General features: G+C 48.6%; 1 protein-coding gene across 1 annotated transcript in view; it reads left to right on the forward strand.

Moving 5' to 3' along the window:
• Window positions 1-507: 507 nt before the first annotated feature.
• Window positions 508-16,392, forward strand: part of WNT3 (Wnt family member 3) — a 35,609-nt gene continuing 19,724 nt past the window's right edge. The window contains exon 1 of the mRNA XM_040617520.1: window positions 508-588. Coding sequence (XP_040473454.1) covers window positions 509-588 — 80 coding nt within the window. The 5' untranslated portion in view covers window position 508. The remainder of the gene's footprint in view (window positions 589-16,392) is intronic.

The raw sequence follows: 16,392 nt of genomic DNA on the forward strand, positions 1-16,392 counted from the left end.
AAGTGAAATTAACAACACAAATTAAAAAAAAAAAAAAAAGAATTTAAAAAAAAAAATTGGAAGGGGAAAACCCCCACCCACAGACACCCAAAATCTCAGCGCCCCAGTGAAGTCCCTTGCAAAGAGGTTTGTCTCCGGAGGCGAGGAGCGAAGTTGCGGGCGGGGGTGATTGACAGCGCGCGCGGGGGCTCATCCCGCACCTGGGCCCTGATTGGCCGCCGCGGCCACCGCGGCCCCGCGCGCGCCTCGCCTGGGCTGTGCGGCCACGGGGGAGCGGGGCGAGGTGCGCTCCTGCCCGCCGCAAAGTCACCCGCACCGCACGGACTTGCCTTAACTCCTCTTTTTTTTTTTTTTTTTTTTTTTTTTCTCCCCCTTTTTTTTTTCTTTTTTTTGTTTTTTTTTTTTTTTTTTTTTTTTTTTTCTGGAAGGAGGGGGGATTCTTCATTTTCGCACTTGATGTTTTTCTGAAAACTTCGTTAGGATTTTCCCCTTGCACCAGCCTGGACTAATGGATTACCACCTGCTCGGACTAATTTTATCTTTCCTCTTCAATGGCACAAAGGTCTTAGCTGGTTACCCAATTTGGTGGTAAGATTTCTTCCCCCCTTCCCCTCTTTCTATGGTTGATTAATTAATTAATTAATTATTAGCTATGGGATCTGTGTGTATGTGTGCCCCTTCCTTTTCACCCTTTGCCCTGCTGAGCTGGCCATGACTGCGTGTTTGATTCTAAGCATAATTTCTTCAGATTTGATGGGTAATTAATGAAAAGTTTGGGGGGTATTTTTAAAGGGCAATGTCTAGGTTTCCCTTTCCGCAAATGGAGTCTTCCCCACCACTCTTAATTTCTCCATTTTCGTCACTGTAGCAATAGGCATTTGTTTTGGATGTAAAAGGATGCATTTTTATTTTCTTGTGCAATAGCAATTTTATCTGTCGCATGACTGTGTAGCAGGTATTTTTTTCTTTTCCATCAAACTGTGATCAGTCCTTTAAAAAATATTTAATTCTATTTTCTTTTTGGCTGCTGCAGTTTTTGGACTTCTTTCTCTTCTTTTGTTGTATTCTGTCATGTGAATTTAGTCCAGCAAATAAGCTAAGAACGCAAATGGCACCTGAGAAAATATTCATTAGTAAAATTCCTCAAAGATGGATTTTGTTCTTTTTAATTCTGGAAATGTCATTTATTTCCTTTCACCAACAATATAAATAATTTTTTAAAGAACTGGTTATATCTTATTGTGGCTGATAAGTAACCCAAGTTACTTATTTTAAAAATAAATACAGCAGTATAGAAATAAATGTATTAACAAAATGTAATTGGAAGCACTTTAGAACAAAAAATACAGAACAAAATATTTCAGGTCATCTGAACACAGCACACAGCGAGTTGCATAACATAATATTTCAGTTAATTTCCCTCTTTATCGTGTAGGATTTCTCATTGGAATATATCTCGTTAAGTTTCTGTATGTGCCAGGTAGGGGCTGTAAGCCTAATCATCCGTAGGGCAAAGAGGGAGACGTTGGAATTTGGTGCTACTGAGATTCTTGGGTTATTTTCACCTTTCCAGAAAAGTCTTTTTTTTTATTATTATTGAATTAGATCCTTTCAGTGCCAACATGGAGATGGCAAGAAGTAGGTGGGAGTGAACTTGGAGGTGGACTGCCATGTCTGGGAATGTTTAGAAATCAGAAGGGAAAAGCCGAATTATTTTTTTAAAATAATCCATTTATCACCGTGGACTTTGAGAATGAAAATGTGCAGTTCCAGTAGAGAAAGACTGAGCATACAATGAGAAGTCCACGCTCAGGAAGCATTTAAAAGCTGCACAGGTTCATGAAATGGCTAAATCACAGCATGTTTTACTGAAGAATTAAATTATTTCCTCGCCCTGAGCACGGCTGCTCAACTTCAGGACCGAAGCCTGGGGCAGGGGAGCCTCCTGAAATATAGACAGCATCACTTTGATTCCTTATGTCCCTTTTCTCCTTCAGCTGGGGAACGGTGTGTCTGAATGGGGTTGCGCGGTGGGTTGTAGAACAGGTCAAAATTACATGGCTGGATCTAAAGGCACGAATCTGCATGGGGCAGCGATACCTCGCTGTGCCATCAGCTCTCCCAGGGTCTTGCCAGCTCCTGACCTGCCTCACGCTTTGATATAAATTGGGATTTAACAGCAGAATCAAGGAGGGTTTTGACTTTCAGAGTGATGAACCAAGATGTTCTTGACAAAAAGGTCTTTTTTTTTTTTTTTTTTTCCCCTGTGAGGCAAAAAATGTCCCCGTGAGCAAAATGCCTCTCCCTGTTTTCAGGGGAAGACGCTGCAGACAGGTGTCTGCCCCATGTTCTTGCCTTCCCCAAAATCCCTACAAGTTCACCCGAAATGAACAATGCAGAGGACATGTAAGAAACACCAGGGGTATGGCAAGCAGCATCCATGGGAAAGGAGGCAGCTGAACAAGCCATATGCAGAATTTTATGCCATAGATCCACACCTTGCAGATTTGCCTGAGATTCTGGGAACACCAAAGTGCCCGAGAGCCTCTGCTGCACCGCAGGGATGGGAGGAGGTACCCCACGTAGGGTCGAGGGCTATCAAAAATGGCACCAGTTTTTTCAGGGTTCTTGAAGGCTGAGCGAGCAGAAGGGCAGAAAAATCTGGGCCAGGGCTCCCTGACTGCTCAGGCAGAGACAATGCTTCCCGCAGCACACAAAATTAAATGTCTCCTTCAGTCCCCACTGAGGGCTTTGAATATCTGCTCTCTGGAGCTGAGGTCTCACGTACGGTGTGTAGCGTGATGTGATACAGACTCTTAAAGAAAAGGATGCTTTCCCAGTTGTCTTCCTGATCCTCTGACCTTTAGGCAGGCACAGGGCAGGCTTTGGGGGAATGAGTCCCATTTGCAGGATCCAACGCACCCCAAAACAGAGGAAGGGAAGCAAAGATGGGCACAGCATCAGCCCGGTCCCCTGCACCCGTCCAGGGCAGGCTGGACCAGAGATCATCGGTGGTTCCTCATCCTCAGCTAAACCCATCTCTCCTAGATACGAGACCTTCAGGAAGACTGGTCATCTTGCAGGACCCTGGGACTGCTGACAGAGAGTGCCCCATCCTGCTGGTGCAACTTTTCTGGGTATTTTTCCACTGAATAGGGAATATTTTGGCAGCAAAATCAGAACAGATCATTCCTGCTTTGGGACATAAATGGGAAAAACATTTATTCCTGTGGCAGAGAGGAAGCGTCTAAATGTGCACAAGGAAAAGAACTGCAATAAGAACGGGGTCTCAGCACCTGGTAAATGGGTTTAGGGGTGACTGGAATAATCCAGCTACTCCACAGCGCAGTCAGACAATGCCGGCAAGCACTACATTGATGACGGTGCAGTGGAAGGGATAAAAGCAAAAAGATGAAGCTGCCGAGGGTTTGCACTGCATTATATTTTTTACTGAGGGGCCAGGGAAGGATGCTGCCATCTGGTTATAGTATCTAGAGAGAGCATAACTCAACAGCAGCCCTCCAGCTCACACACCATCGTGTTGGGGGGGGTGGGGGGTGTCCTGCCCTGGGCCTCAGTGGTGAGACATTATGTGCGAGGCTGAAGCCATCGGCTCTTGGCACAGGGAGCAGCCTGGGCAGACACCACGCAAAGGGAAGGACCCTGCGGGGCAAATACAGACCTGCAGCATCCAGGCTCACAGGTGGCAGTGGAAAGGTGGAGCACTGGGCTGCAAAGCCAGGAGCGGGGTTTGCAGTCCAGCCCGGTTGATTTTTAGAAACTCCCTGATGTCACCCTGTCCCTGACCAACTAGCATGCTCCCAGGCAATACCTGGCCAAGGTCCAGGGGTAGCACAGACCATAGACATAAGCTTCAGTGAGCAGGGCTGGTATTTTGCCATAGGTCCAACCCTTCTTCACGTGCTTCCATCCTGGTACAGCAGATGGGAAAAGGAACAAGTGAGACACAGATGGGAAAAGGTCATCTAAACACTGCCTGCCAGAGTGCCGACGCCAACATAAGCTTCCTCAGATAAGTGTCCCATACGTGCTGTCTGGGTTACTGCTGCTGAAAGAGAGGCAAGGAAGGATGAGATGGAGGGGTGGAGTGAGGCCACGAAGACCAAGGCTGCTGCTCTTCCTGACCCTTCAGGAATGGCATGGGTGGAAGCAAAGTGGGCAACAGGGTCACAGCTACCACCCCAGCCCTGCAGGCAGCAGTCGTGGGTCACACCAATAGCCTTTTTAGGTGCCATCAGAAGGGATAGTGGTGACACCAGCTAAAAAAAAATGACTGCAGGTGTAATCCCAAATACCCTAATGACAGCATACATAACAGAACACATCTGAATCATTGGGGTTTGGGGGCATCAAGGCATGAAAGACTGGTCAATGCAGCATTATAGATAGTGATGGATGGGCCCAGAGCTTTCTGGTGATGTCCTGAGAGGATTTAGATGAAAATCTAGCCCGTGGCCAGAGCTGTGGCAGTGCAGGTCAACAGAGATATTGTGACCCAGGAAACAACTAGAAACCATTCCCAACATACTGATACACGTGCAGAGGCTGAAGAAGACAGTCAGGGAGACAACTCCACCTATGAACTGAGAAGAAACACCAAGTGCTGTCCTCTTCCATGAGCACCATTCACCAAGAAGTCTTGAAAAACTTTGGCGTGTCACTAGCCTGAAGGAAGAAGCCAGATTTGGAGTCACTGGTGTAAACAGAGTAAAATATCCAGCCCCGCTCCTCTCATCGTTCCTCAAGACATAGCACTAGTAGGTCCCTGCCCATAACTGTGACTCCCGTAAAGTGCATCTTACCAGTCAGCATTCATTGGCCTCTAAGCCAAGGACTTGGCAAGTAGAAGAATGGCTTTTGTCTGTCAGAAGTTATTAAATTTTATTTCTATCCCTCAGAAATGTTTTCAGGGGAAGCTGGAGGTTTGGCAGCTGGCTGAGGATCCCAGTGGCCTTGGGCCCCCAGGGAAAGGGAGGCAAACTTAAAAACATGTTCTTACTGCTCCCACAGTAGCTTCCTCATTAGAAAAAAAGACTGTATGTGAAAAACATTTACATTTAGATGCAGTCTGAAGTGACATGCGACTTGTCTCCTTTAGCTTTCAGTGTCTCCCCTTGCTGAAACAAATGGGAGACTTCATTCTCTTGGCAGTCTTGGTTTTTTTCATTCTCTGAAGGTTCAAAATATTTATATCCCACAGCCCATGTTTTGTTATAGGCTTAAAGCTTTTTTCAAAAAGAATAAAATTGCAGAGCAGCATCACACCGTGGGAGTGGATTTCCTGATGCAAATCCAGCTGCTGTAGCACCACAAAGGAAGAAAAAGACCCCACGTATAATTTTCCGACAGCTTAAAATGCAGCTGGTTCTAGGGCAAATGACTAAGATAATGATGGAGTTCGTCAGGAACGGAGCTGACTGCACTTACCGTGCAAGCCCGGAGGTGCTGCTCTGGCACACGAAGCCAAGGCGCTCCACCAGCAGCCTGCGCTGGCACACGAACCTCTGAACTGGAAGAGCTGACGCCCAAACCGGAGGTCACCTTCTGCTGAGGCTGCTGGAGGGGTGCGAGCACCTCAGGGTGCAAACAGGGTCGTGCCACAGGCTGCTGCCCCTGGATCTGCCACGCGGCAGGGGAGGCTCCTCGGGGACCACAGCGAGGCCAGAGGTAACGCCAAGAGGTGCCGGGGTGACACGTGCCCGCTCGGGAAAACAGCTGTCGACTGAATGGCCGCAAGCATCTTGTGGTTTTAAAGGTTTTCTGCAGCGTTCTCTGCAGCCAGGCATGGCCAGTGGGAATCCATGGCACCACCCGGCCAAACAGGATGGCTGGTCCTTGCCGTGCAGCAAGAGCTTTTCAAGCTGGAATTCAGCTTTACCAGCTGTCGCACAGAGCACACAGCCATGGGCACCCTGACCATCGCCAGAGGGGAGCTTCGAGGACGAGCAGCCTTGCGGACCTCAGCGTACCCCAGGCTTGGCGGGGTGCTGGCACGGCCAGGCAGCTTCTCGCGAGGGGTTTTCTTTCTCCCCTACACGGCAGAGCACAGCACAGCCCCGAGGGCAGCAACAGCTTCAAAATGCTACTAGAACACAACAACACGGAGCAATAAGAAATGTACGCATTTCCCTAAATATCAGGGAGCCTCATTCCCCCAAAAACTAGCGACTCGCGTCTCCCGGGATGTCCCAGCCCCAGGGATCCACTCTGTCCTCCAGGGCCAGGTGCACGCAGGGAGGAGGGCTTCAACTCACACAAAGACTTAGAAGTGTTTCTGTCCTTAAGCCAGAAATCTGTTACCATTCCCGTAACCAAATTCAGAAGTAAACGTAAGTGGTCACAGAGAGCTTTTAAGAGGCAGTTTAATTGCAAACCGATTGCTTTTCATTTGAGTCCTTCATTAAAAGCAGCAGTCGGCAAAGTGAAGCACCTGCCTAAGGGACCCCATGCAAGAGCACTGGAAATTTAGGGGGTGCTTCTGGCCACCCGGTAGTCTTAGCTGAGGGCTGGTGGTGGGGTGCTGGGGATGCAGGAGGCCACCAGCCAGTGAATCCACATGGCAGCTGTTCTGCACGCTGACTTGCTTCCCTAGCTATACGTCACCACTCACCTCCGCGTGGTCAGGTGGAAACTTCACAGCCCACCCACAGAGCTGTGGGTTTGCAGGCAGGGACCGATGGCTGCAGTTAGCAGCAGGAATATGAACCCACAGTTGTCCTCGTCTCCAACAAAATGAGCCGGGTGCTGGGCTACACTGGGAGGACTGGGGGCAGCAGATCGAGGGGGGCTGTCGTCCTCTGCTTGGCATTTGGAGCACCTGTAGTACCGTGTTGGGAAGTGCCCCCGGCAGCTCAAGAAGGAGCTAGACAAGCTAGATGGTGGCCAGCGGGTGCTTCCAAGGTGGCGGCAAAGATGTGGGGCACAGCTCACCAGGAAGGGTCTGGCCATGGGGCGGCGGAGGGCAGTTCAGTAGCAGCCTATGTCTTCTTGAAGGGCTCTTACAAATATGGTAGAGCCAGTCTCTTCGCTGCAGTGCCAAACTATATAACCAGGGGCAATTGTCACAGGCTGGGACTTCAAAGGTTCATGCTTGCATGAGGAGACCCACCTTGCTCCAGGGTGGTGTGGCTCCAAGCCAGGTGCTCAAGGAGGTGAGGAGGTGCTGTCCTGGGACGTTTGCAGGACTCAACTGCATGAAGCCCTGGCCACCCTGGAGTAGTATCCTACTCCGAGCAGGTGCTTGCCTAGAGACCTCCCAGGATCCTCTAAGCCATCGCTTCACTGGCTGCGACACACAGCTGAGGCCAACAGTGGTGCTGCAAAAGAGGCAAGGTGTTAGACCTTTTTTAGGTCCTGGATTACTCTGTTCCCAGCATATGCCTAACATGGGGCGGGGACCTTCGTTAGGAGCCCGAGCACAACTGAGCACCCCTTATCCATGGGACAGCCCAAGGCTTACAATGACAGCACATGGCCCAGCACACACGTGCCAAGGAGAGACCTGATGGTCACTCAGGTCACCCCTGCTATATGCTACATCTTCTGTGCCCGGGTATGAATCACTGCCGTGCCCACTAGGTCATGACAGGCCTTTAGCTAGTGCTTTCTCACCACCTCTGCCTTGGCTGTGCTGCTCTCCAGCTCCTGTAGCACCGCCACTGCTCAACTGGGTGTGCAAGCCAAGGAGAGATGCAAGGATGCCTTCAGCCCTTCCTCCCTCTCTGCAGGCACAGCGCAGACCCGGGCAGTCCAAGCCCCCAGAGGGCATGACTCCAAGGTCACTAAATCACTTCTGACTTTTAAACTTTCATAATTTGACTGATGCTCTGAAGGCACTTTATTTCCACTGCTGTCCTGGAGGCCAAATCAACACTGCCCACATACTCACCAGGGCTGGTAACCAGGAGGTAGAACATTATCTTCCACCTGACAATGGTGATAGGGTCTCAGTGATGCTCCTCAGGCCCTTCCACTGCCAAGTCAAACAGTTCAACCTGCACTATTGGCTGGATTTTGCAAGGAAAGGCAGGAAAACGTAGCCAGCTTTAAAGAACAAGCTTTAAATATGAAATAATAAGGATTGAAGAATTGTGCTGGGTATTGAAAAGATGCAGATATAATGCACAGCACTTTCAGTTATCTCTATCACAGAGTCAACTGAAAAATGTCTTCATCTGATGTATGCTACAGACCTCTGTTTCTAAGGCTTACCAGCAGATGGGCCAGCCATCTAGAAACACACCTTGTCTCCTGCTGAGACGTGGAAGCTTTTGGTCAATCTGCCAACAGGAATTGCAATAATATCCCTCTTGCCTTACAAGAGCCAAGCTGCTTTAATCAATGTGTGCTTAACATACAAAAATCGTTAGCCAGGGTAACGATGGTGTTTGTTTAGATGTGTCTTGCTGCTAACACTCTCTTAGCACGGCAGATCCGATTTGCATGACTTGTGCTGAGCTGCAGTACCACCTATGGCAAGTTGGCTCAAATTGAGCCTGTTTTAAAGTTTTTGCCAGGCCTGAGTGACACAACCTAGGCACGTCTAGTAGGAGTCTTTACAGTTGCTAGTTACCGTCTTCCCACCAATTAGTGTTTGGCTCATTTTAATATGTGATGGCATGTCAAATACAGAACATTTTTGAGCATTAAGACAGAATTCTGGATTCAGAGTCCAGCCATTCAGCAATGTGAACATACCTGAAGTCCCTGATGAAAGTCAAGGCCTTTGTCCATCCAAAAAATACTTCCAAGTAACTATTACCATTTTTTCAACATTACAAAAACGAAAGGCTTTTTGAAGTTGAATTCATGTATCTTATTTGTGTCCTTACGGATATGATCACATCCCAGGAAATATGGACAAACAGGGAAATAAAAATTCAGTAGGGTGGCATTCATAATCTGCTTCTTCAGCTCCCAAAACCACTCAGTGGATCTACCAGTGATTTTCCTAAAGGTTCTGAAATGAGAAGGATTTGTTAGCAATTTGGCTGTATAATTTACATATCACATATATAGACAGTTATAGCTCATGTTCTTTAAATTACTCAAAGTTTAATTTTAGCCTGCTCTTGGCAGGTGCAATCTTACAAAATGAACCTCAGATTAAGTCAGCAAAAGTATGTACAAATGCAAGTGGTTTAATATTGCCTACAAACTTGAGTAATATTACAGTGATGCTGGATGTAATTAAGAGCTTCTGATATCAGGTGTATTATTTAAGACTGTTTAGTTGAAGTTTCCAGGATGAAGGTCATATCTGAATGGGGTCATTGGCTGAGAACCATCGTGTCACGATTAACACTTGGTGCCTTTTTAACACTGTCTGGGCATTGGCTGTGGGTGATTTACAGCTCTTCCTATGATAAGATAGGAAAAGCAAGCTTAGGACCAGGCATTCCTTGAGAGTCCCCACTTCAAGTCCAGGAGCCCTCCGTTTCTTACCATATACACTGACCAGGGGTGTAGCCAGGACTCCTTAAACATTCCAAAATAACCCCAAAACAGAAGATATTTGCAAACCACTGGGCAAGACAGTGGTACTTTACAAAGATCTCTCTTCTCCTTTGTCTAACACTTTACCCCAGCTAGGGGGTGCCTGTTTCCACATCATACATCCAGCGTGTTTCGCTGACAGATAGACCAGTGTTGACGCAGGGTGCTCGAGAAAACTTCTGCTGTCACCTAAGAGAGAAACTGCGAGTCATCCTTGGCTGGAAGGGCTTCTACTGCAGAGGCTTGAAAAATGGAATATTTACCCTGTAACAACAAAAATGTTGACCACCAGGACTGTTGGCGTAGTTGCTTTGCCATCTCTGAAAACACAGAAGAGCTACACTTTGATAAGCAAATTTGCTACGATAAATGAGCCAAACTTTCTAATTCCTTTTCTAAAGATAGGTTTTCTGATTTGGTAACTTGCTAATTTGTCTTTTTCACAATTCTCTGAACCTGTCTGGTTTTAATTAATCTTACACATCTAATCAAGTCTAACTGGCAACTTTCCCAGTATTTGCACCTTTCATTTCTGAATGAGAAACACTCTCCCTGAGCCCCTCTAGTATTGCATTGGCTCAGGCACCAGACGTGCTCCTCTACCTTTTCAACAAACAGACTCCCCAAGTTTAAAACAGAAGGGGTTAGCATTAGGTGATAAAATCTTGACTTTTTTTATTCTGATCCCATTTCTGTGTCTCATAACGATCCAGTTTCCCTGCAGCAACTTTCTAGAAATTGTGACAAATTATGATTAAGAAATTTGCAGTGATGCTTGAGAACTGTCACAGGGGCTTTTCACAGCTCCAGCGGAGCCCTGAGAAGTGCCTTCAACTCCTTACTGCTCTCCTCTCACTGGCGATACTCACCGTGCAGGTAGCCTTGTGTTCATGGGTCACCTTACGGACACCAGCACGTTGGCAGCATGGCTTTTACTTGCACAGGTCTAAAAATAAGATGAGTGTTGCAGCACTATCAAAACTAGGTGGCTGCAGCAAGGATTTTACCATCCCACACCAGGTTAACTTCAAGAAGTAGCTCGCACACCTTGTCCCCGCACAGCCACCAATCCCCCACAAGGTTTTAAAAGTCCATCTACTGTCTGCACTGTTTCTCCATCCTCTTCAGGCCAGTCCATCCTGCTTCTTACCTCTGTTGCATCCCAATTCTTCCTTCTCCAGGCTCCTCTTCCAGCCAGCCTCTCCTCATCCAGGCCCCCTGCTTCCCCAAGGGCCTCCCCTACATCTGAGGCACCCTCTGTCCTCCCTCTGCTTCTTCCAAGTCTCTCTTCACCCAGAGCTCCTCTTCCATACCCCTCAGAGCTGTTTAACTGCTGAGCAGGGACCAGCCACAGCTGCACGTTATCCATACCAGCCAACCCACCGCCCCTGAAGCCAGCCCACAGCTGTACATTATCAATGTTAATTAACCTGCCTTCATTCCTCTAGAATTCCTCTACAGATGAGTGTCTATTTTGCTCCTTGGATTACGGTGGCAGACCAGGCCAACGGTCTCAGCTGACACGTCTGCAGTCCATCAGATGACTCCCATCATCTGCGTGTACAATACAGCTGGGTCCGGGCTTATCCGCAAACCAAAAAATTCCTTAATTTTCTTGTAGGAGTTACTGTTTCAGCCTCCAGCCCACACTTCAGCCAATAGCACAGATACCCCATGCCTCAGCTGTGCGATGCTCTCATCGCTGATCTATTTTTCACCTGATTTCCTAATATGTTCTTCCCATGACTGCGATATTTTCAATACTTAGGGGTGCTTTTTGTTTTTTTGTTGTTGTTTCATTGTTGCAAAAGCTATTCAGTTGTCTTTTTAAATTCTGATTATTGTGTCACGTGTCCTTTGGCCTTATTATCTCTGGCAAAAACCAAATTATCTTTAATAAGTTTTTAATTAAATTCATCTGATTTCTGTTTGACAGGTAGTTTATGCAGTACGCTGAGTTATGGTTATGTGTATATTTTCACTTTTCATTTCATTTTGATCATTTTTTCCTGTAAATCTCCTAAAAATAAGACCTCCTTTGTGGCTTTTGTGGGACATGGCCTGTTGCTTCTGTTGGGTTAAGTGAGAAAGCTGAAAGAGCCTGGGAGCTGATATAAGCCTTTACAAAAAGGGAACCTTTGCCTCAAACTAAGGCAACAGCGGTGCAATGTTCAGCTTCATCGTTTTGGAGACTTAAGTTCTACCAAAAGCCCCGTCTGCTGGGGCCATGTCTGCAGGCTGCCCAGCCTTACCACAGGCAGTGGTCTCACACCCTGGGGGCAACCCTTAACCCTTATCCTAAAAGATAAATGACAGGTCTGTTTGCAACCTGACTGTCACATTTCCCAAAACTGTTCTGTAAAATGAGGAAAGCACACAAACAAGGCAACAGCCACAAGGACCAGAAGGGTTGAATGCCTTCAGTCGAGGGGACAATATTTAGATTTGCAGCTTAGAGAACAATGACACAATACAGACCTTACAGATCATGAATGATGACAAGAGTGTGCGTAGGAAAAGACATTTATTTCTCGGGATTTAAGAACCTGTGTTGGGTTAGCCCAGGCTGGCAGCTAAGCACCACACAGCTGCTCGCTCCCTGCCAGCAGGATGGGGAGACATGGGTTGAGGTAACGACAATTTAATAGATAAAGCAAAACCTGCACGGACAAGCAAAGCAAAAAAAGGAATTAATTCAATACTTCCCCATCAGCAGGCAGATTTTAGCCATCTCCAGGAAAGCAGGGCTCCATCTCACATCACGGTTACTTGGAAAGACAAATGCCGTAACTCCAAACATCATCTTCCTCCTTCTTCCCCCCGCTTTTTGGTTAGTCAGTAGTTTATCTCACCGTGGGGGCTCTTCAGCATAAGGCACCTCCCCTGGTGATGCTCCAAAACTTCTTGTCAGTCCATGATCACTTCCACGATTCCTGGGTCATCAGGGTTTCCCATTTAAGCCTGTGATCAGTGTGATCCACTTACTCCATGCAGTGTCAGTGCATGGAGAGCAGAGGAAACGTGCAGCCCAGCACGGGCAGATGAGGTTCCAGGAGGAGCTGTGCTTCAGTACCAGCTGCTTCTGAAGTGGCTCAAACCCCTACATATGCTGCTAATACCTCTTTTTTTGTTTGGAGGGTGTAAAGCATGTTTCTCACATCTTGTCCTGCCTGGACTGGCCCAAGAGCTACTGCATGAGCCGTCTCCTGTTTGATTTGTCCAAAGGTTTGTTGCTGCTCCACAGTGACATGATTGGCCCTTGGGTTTAACATTGAGAGAAGCGTGTCATTAGATTGTGGAACTTGTTTCCAGAAAGCACTGTGGAGGCTACCCACACCATGGGGTGAGAAGTGGCTTGGAGAAAATCACTGAGAATCACCCCGCTGGCAGCCCCTCAGCATGACAATCCAGCGCTAAACTTCAGCTTGGGAAACCCACATCCCGTCCCTGCTGGAACCTGCGTACCCTGGGCAAAGCCATGTTCTACCCTTGCCTCGTTTCTCATGGTGTTTCCCTCCATCGCTGAGACTGTTTGTGAAGGAGGCAGAACACTGGCTACCTTGACCTTTGGAGCAGACCTAGAGTCAGCCAGTTCAGTTTTTTCTGCAATATTCATGGCAGTTTGTGTCTCACGTCGTTCTGGAGCCCAGCACCCCGCCACTCAGGGCTGCTTTGCTCTCCATGGAAGGAGGACAGCAGAGGTGTAATTTTTCACCACAATAAACCAACAGGACTAATTCCAAATCCAGTTTCCAGAAGGTTCAATGCAGCTTCTCCATACTGTATTTGACATAAAACACTTCAAGATCCAGTTCATCCAGCTGGGACAGAACTGTGTGCCTTGGCCTCAGCTATAGTGGCCAGGATGGGCAGGGGTGGCACCCGCCATCCCCCCCTGGGCCAGGGCACGTCACTGCTGGGGCAGCCTCAGGCTGTTCGTAGGAGCGGAGTCAGCCCTGTTATCTTCAGTCCTGCCCTCAGGGCGCAGTGAAGAATACTCCAACGAGAGGCAGCCCCAGGCACCCACCGTAGATCGGCCCCAGGTTACGGGCCGAGTGGATGGGCGTCGTAATTCTCATCCGCAGCGTTCCGCGGGGTGTTCCCGTAGTACCTGAGCACTGGGCAGATGCTTTTTGGTGCCAGACATGGTGGCGCCCAATGGGTGGTTTCCAGACAGTTGGCACTAAGGACGTATTGAGGTTGGCCACCACCAAGGTCTCTCCAAAGCACCCCAGACTGGAGGCATGTGGAGAGGGCTTGGCTGCCCAGCGGGGGATGACCAGCAGCCCCCCTGGCCTGGGTGGGGAAGGGTTTTTCCTTCCCTTGATTTCTGCAATGCCCCATTCTGTGTTGAGTGTCCCATCACCTCCTTCTCCCTGGGAGGACATTTCCCTCCATCAGCACCAGCTTTGGGGAAGGAGGCAGGAAGGGAAGGAGGATCTGAGTGGTGGGCTATGGCTTTGCTGGGGACACCTGGCAGGCAGGACTGGTGGTGGGAGGGTGGCAAGGGGGCAGCAGCACTGGCAGGCGCGGGGGCCTCGATGGCAGGCGGTGTGTACAGAAACCCACAGCCCTGCCAGGGCTCGCCAGTTTGGAGTGAGCGAGCCTCCAAACACATTTCAGCGTCTCTCTTTGGAGGAAAGGTTTTGCAGCACTGACAGTCTTGCTGTGTTTATTGCAGTCGCAGCCTGGAAGCCTCCATTTGCATATGCAAATCATATGCATTTATGTAAATTCATGGGTGAATAATATTATCACAGTCTCTGCAGAATAGATTCTCTCCCATGGCAAATCACTCAATTGTGTTTTCTAAACTGAGAGTGACATTGCTTTGACCAGGCATTACTGAACATAACATTTATATCTGATACACGAAACAATAAAGGAGCCGGGCTCCTGGACACACACCCTTGTCAGCAACTTTATTCAGGCTGCATTCGTTAGGAAGAGAAGCAGACTCCGGCTCCCAAGCCCTGCCCCCCCACCGCCCCCCTCCCAAATCCTTCCAGCATTCGCTGGCAAATAAGTCAGGGCTGAACCGTATGGGATGCCGAGACAAAGGGGTGGAAGCAGATGCCAAATCACTTTCAAGCCCATGACAGAGCCCTGAGTCACCCAAACTGGAGCAGCTCTCCCAGAATGGGCTCATCGTACAAAAGTGCTGTTGCTGCAGCAACACTAATCCACACGCCAGTGGGCAGAGAGATAATGTAAGGGATGCAGCAGCAGATTCGTTTGCTCAACGCCATGCTCAGACAAGGGGAAATGACAGTAATACAGAGGGATCTGCTTGCGCTGTTGGGAAGCCCTGTGCTGTGGGGACTCCTCAGGTTTCCGACATTAAAGGGACCCAGTCTCCGTGCAGGCGGATGGTTGGGGTCTGACCCCGCTCTCTGCTCTCTGGCTGGTTGACCCCACAAACGGAGCGAGGGGGGGATCTGACAAAGCTCCCTTCGCTGCCTGGCCAGGCAGAGGGGCTCCTCTATGAGGCCGCGTCAGGCCCTGAGGGCCCAGCGGGACCGTGCATCGCCCCCAGTCTGATCTGAGGAGCATTCAGTCCCCGGTCCCTAGCAGCCACCCACGTCAGCAGGCTGCAAGGCCATCGGTGCTCCGGCAGTGACCCCTCCGCACACCCCTGCGGTTCTGCTCCACTCCGGGGACCCTCTCCCTCCCACACGCAGTAAGGAAGGTGCTTCTAGGGCCAGCCAGGCAGTGCGGCCGCCATCACCAAAGCCTGGTGAGTGGTGTAATATGAAAACCATCTCCAAATGTGAACATCGGCTGATCGGGTCGGTTGAGGAAATACCTCAGGAAGTTACAGAAGGTTTGGTATGGTCTAAGCGTGCCTCTTGCTGCCTGTTCGCTCAGCCCATGGTCAAGCAGTGGGGGGAAGCCAGCTGGGTGGCTTCTGGCTTTCACAGGGCGTTGCTGTGGGTAAGGGTCCTGTGCTAGTGTGTGAGAAACATCTCTATGGCTTTTCTAATAGCATCTTGGCTTTTCCTGCTCACCTTTTCAAAAGATAACGCACCCTTCGTGGTTTGTGCTCGCAGCCTGAGGCAGCTCTGGTGGGGCTGAAAAGTCAGTAAGGGCCACCTGAGGCAGAGGTGTAGGCACGATGTCAAACCAAGGTCCAGGCTGCAGTCCACAGAACCTCGCCCAGAGGCAAACAGGTAAAACAGGCCAGTGGATCGTGTTCTAAAAGTGCATCATTTTCTCCATTTGTTACAAAGGGAGCTTGAGTGACTAGCTTAGGTGGAGCTGGCCATAATGGGGACACCTAAAGGTTAGTTCCCTAAGCCACCCACCTTTTCAAGGTAATGTCTGTTAGCTTAGAAAAAAAATCTGTAACAATGCCTATTCAAAATCCTTAGAAATGCAAGAGGTCCGTGGAAGGACAGCTAAGATGTCCCTGAATATACTATGTCCAATACAGGACAATTAGTAGGAGACAAGGGAAGGCACCAAATTTACATTTTTTGAGAGGTTCAGGTTGGCCGTTAGGAAACACTCTTTTCTCAGAGGAGGTGGCACAGCCCTGGGAGAGGTTCCGCTGGAGGTGGGCTACCTTCACCCTTGGAGGTTTACAAAATTTGGCTTGTCAAAACGATCACCAACTCTGTTTAGTGTTGGTGGTTGTCCTGCTCTGAGTCAGGTTGTCCTGCATCCACCTTTTAATATAAGAAATATTCGTATTTGTTGGTTTAACCAGACACAAGTCATAGACGCTAATGTGGAGGTATGAAAGGTTCTTAAACTGCTTTAGAACAGTCAGACTGCACATTCCAATTGTTTCTTCTAGTCTGTTAATTCAGGATTTTCTGGATGTTCACGTATTCTTCTCTAGAGGTCTTTTTAAACCATTTACCAAATGCAGTT

Source organism: Falco naumanni, chromosome 18 (genome assembly GCF_017639655.2).
Source record: "Falco naumanni isolate bFalNau1 chromosome 18, bFalNau1.pat, whole genome shotgun sequence".
Taxonomy (NCBI): Eukaryota; Metazoa; Chordata; class Aves; order Falconiformes; family Falconidae; genus Falco; species Falco naumanni.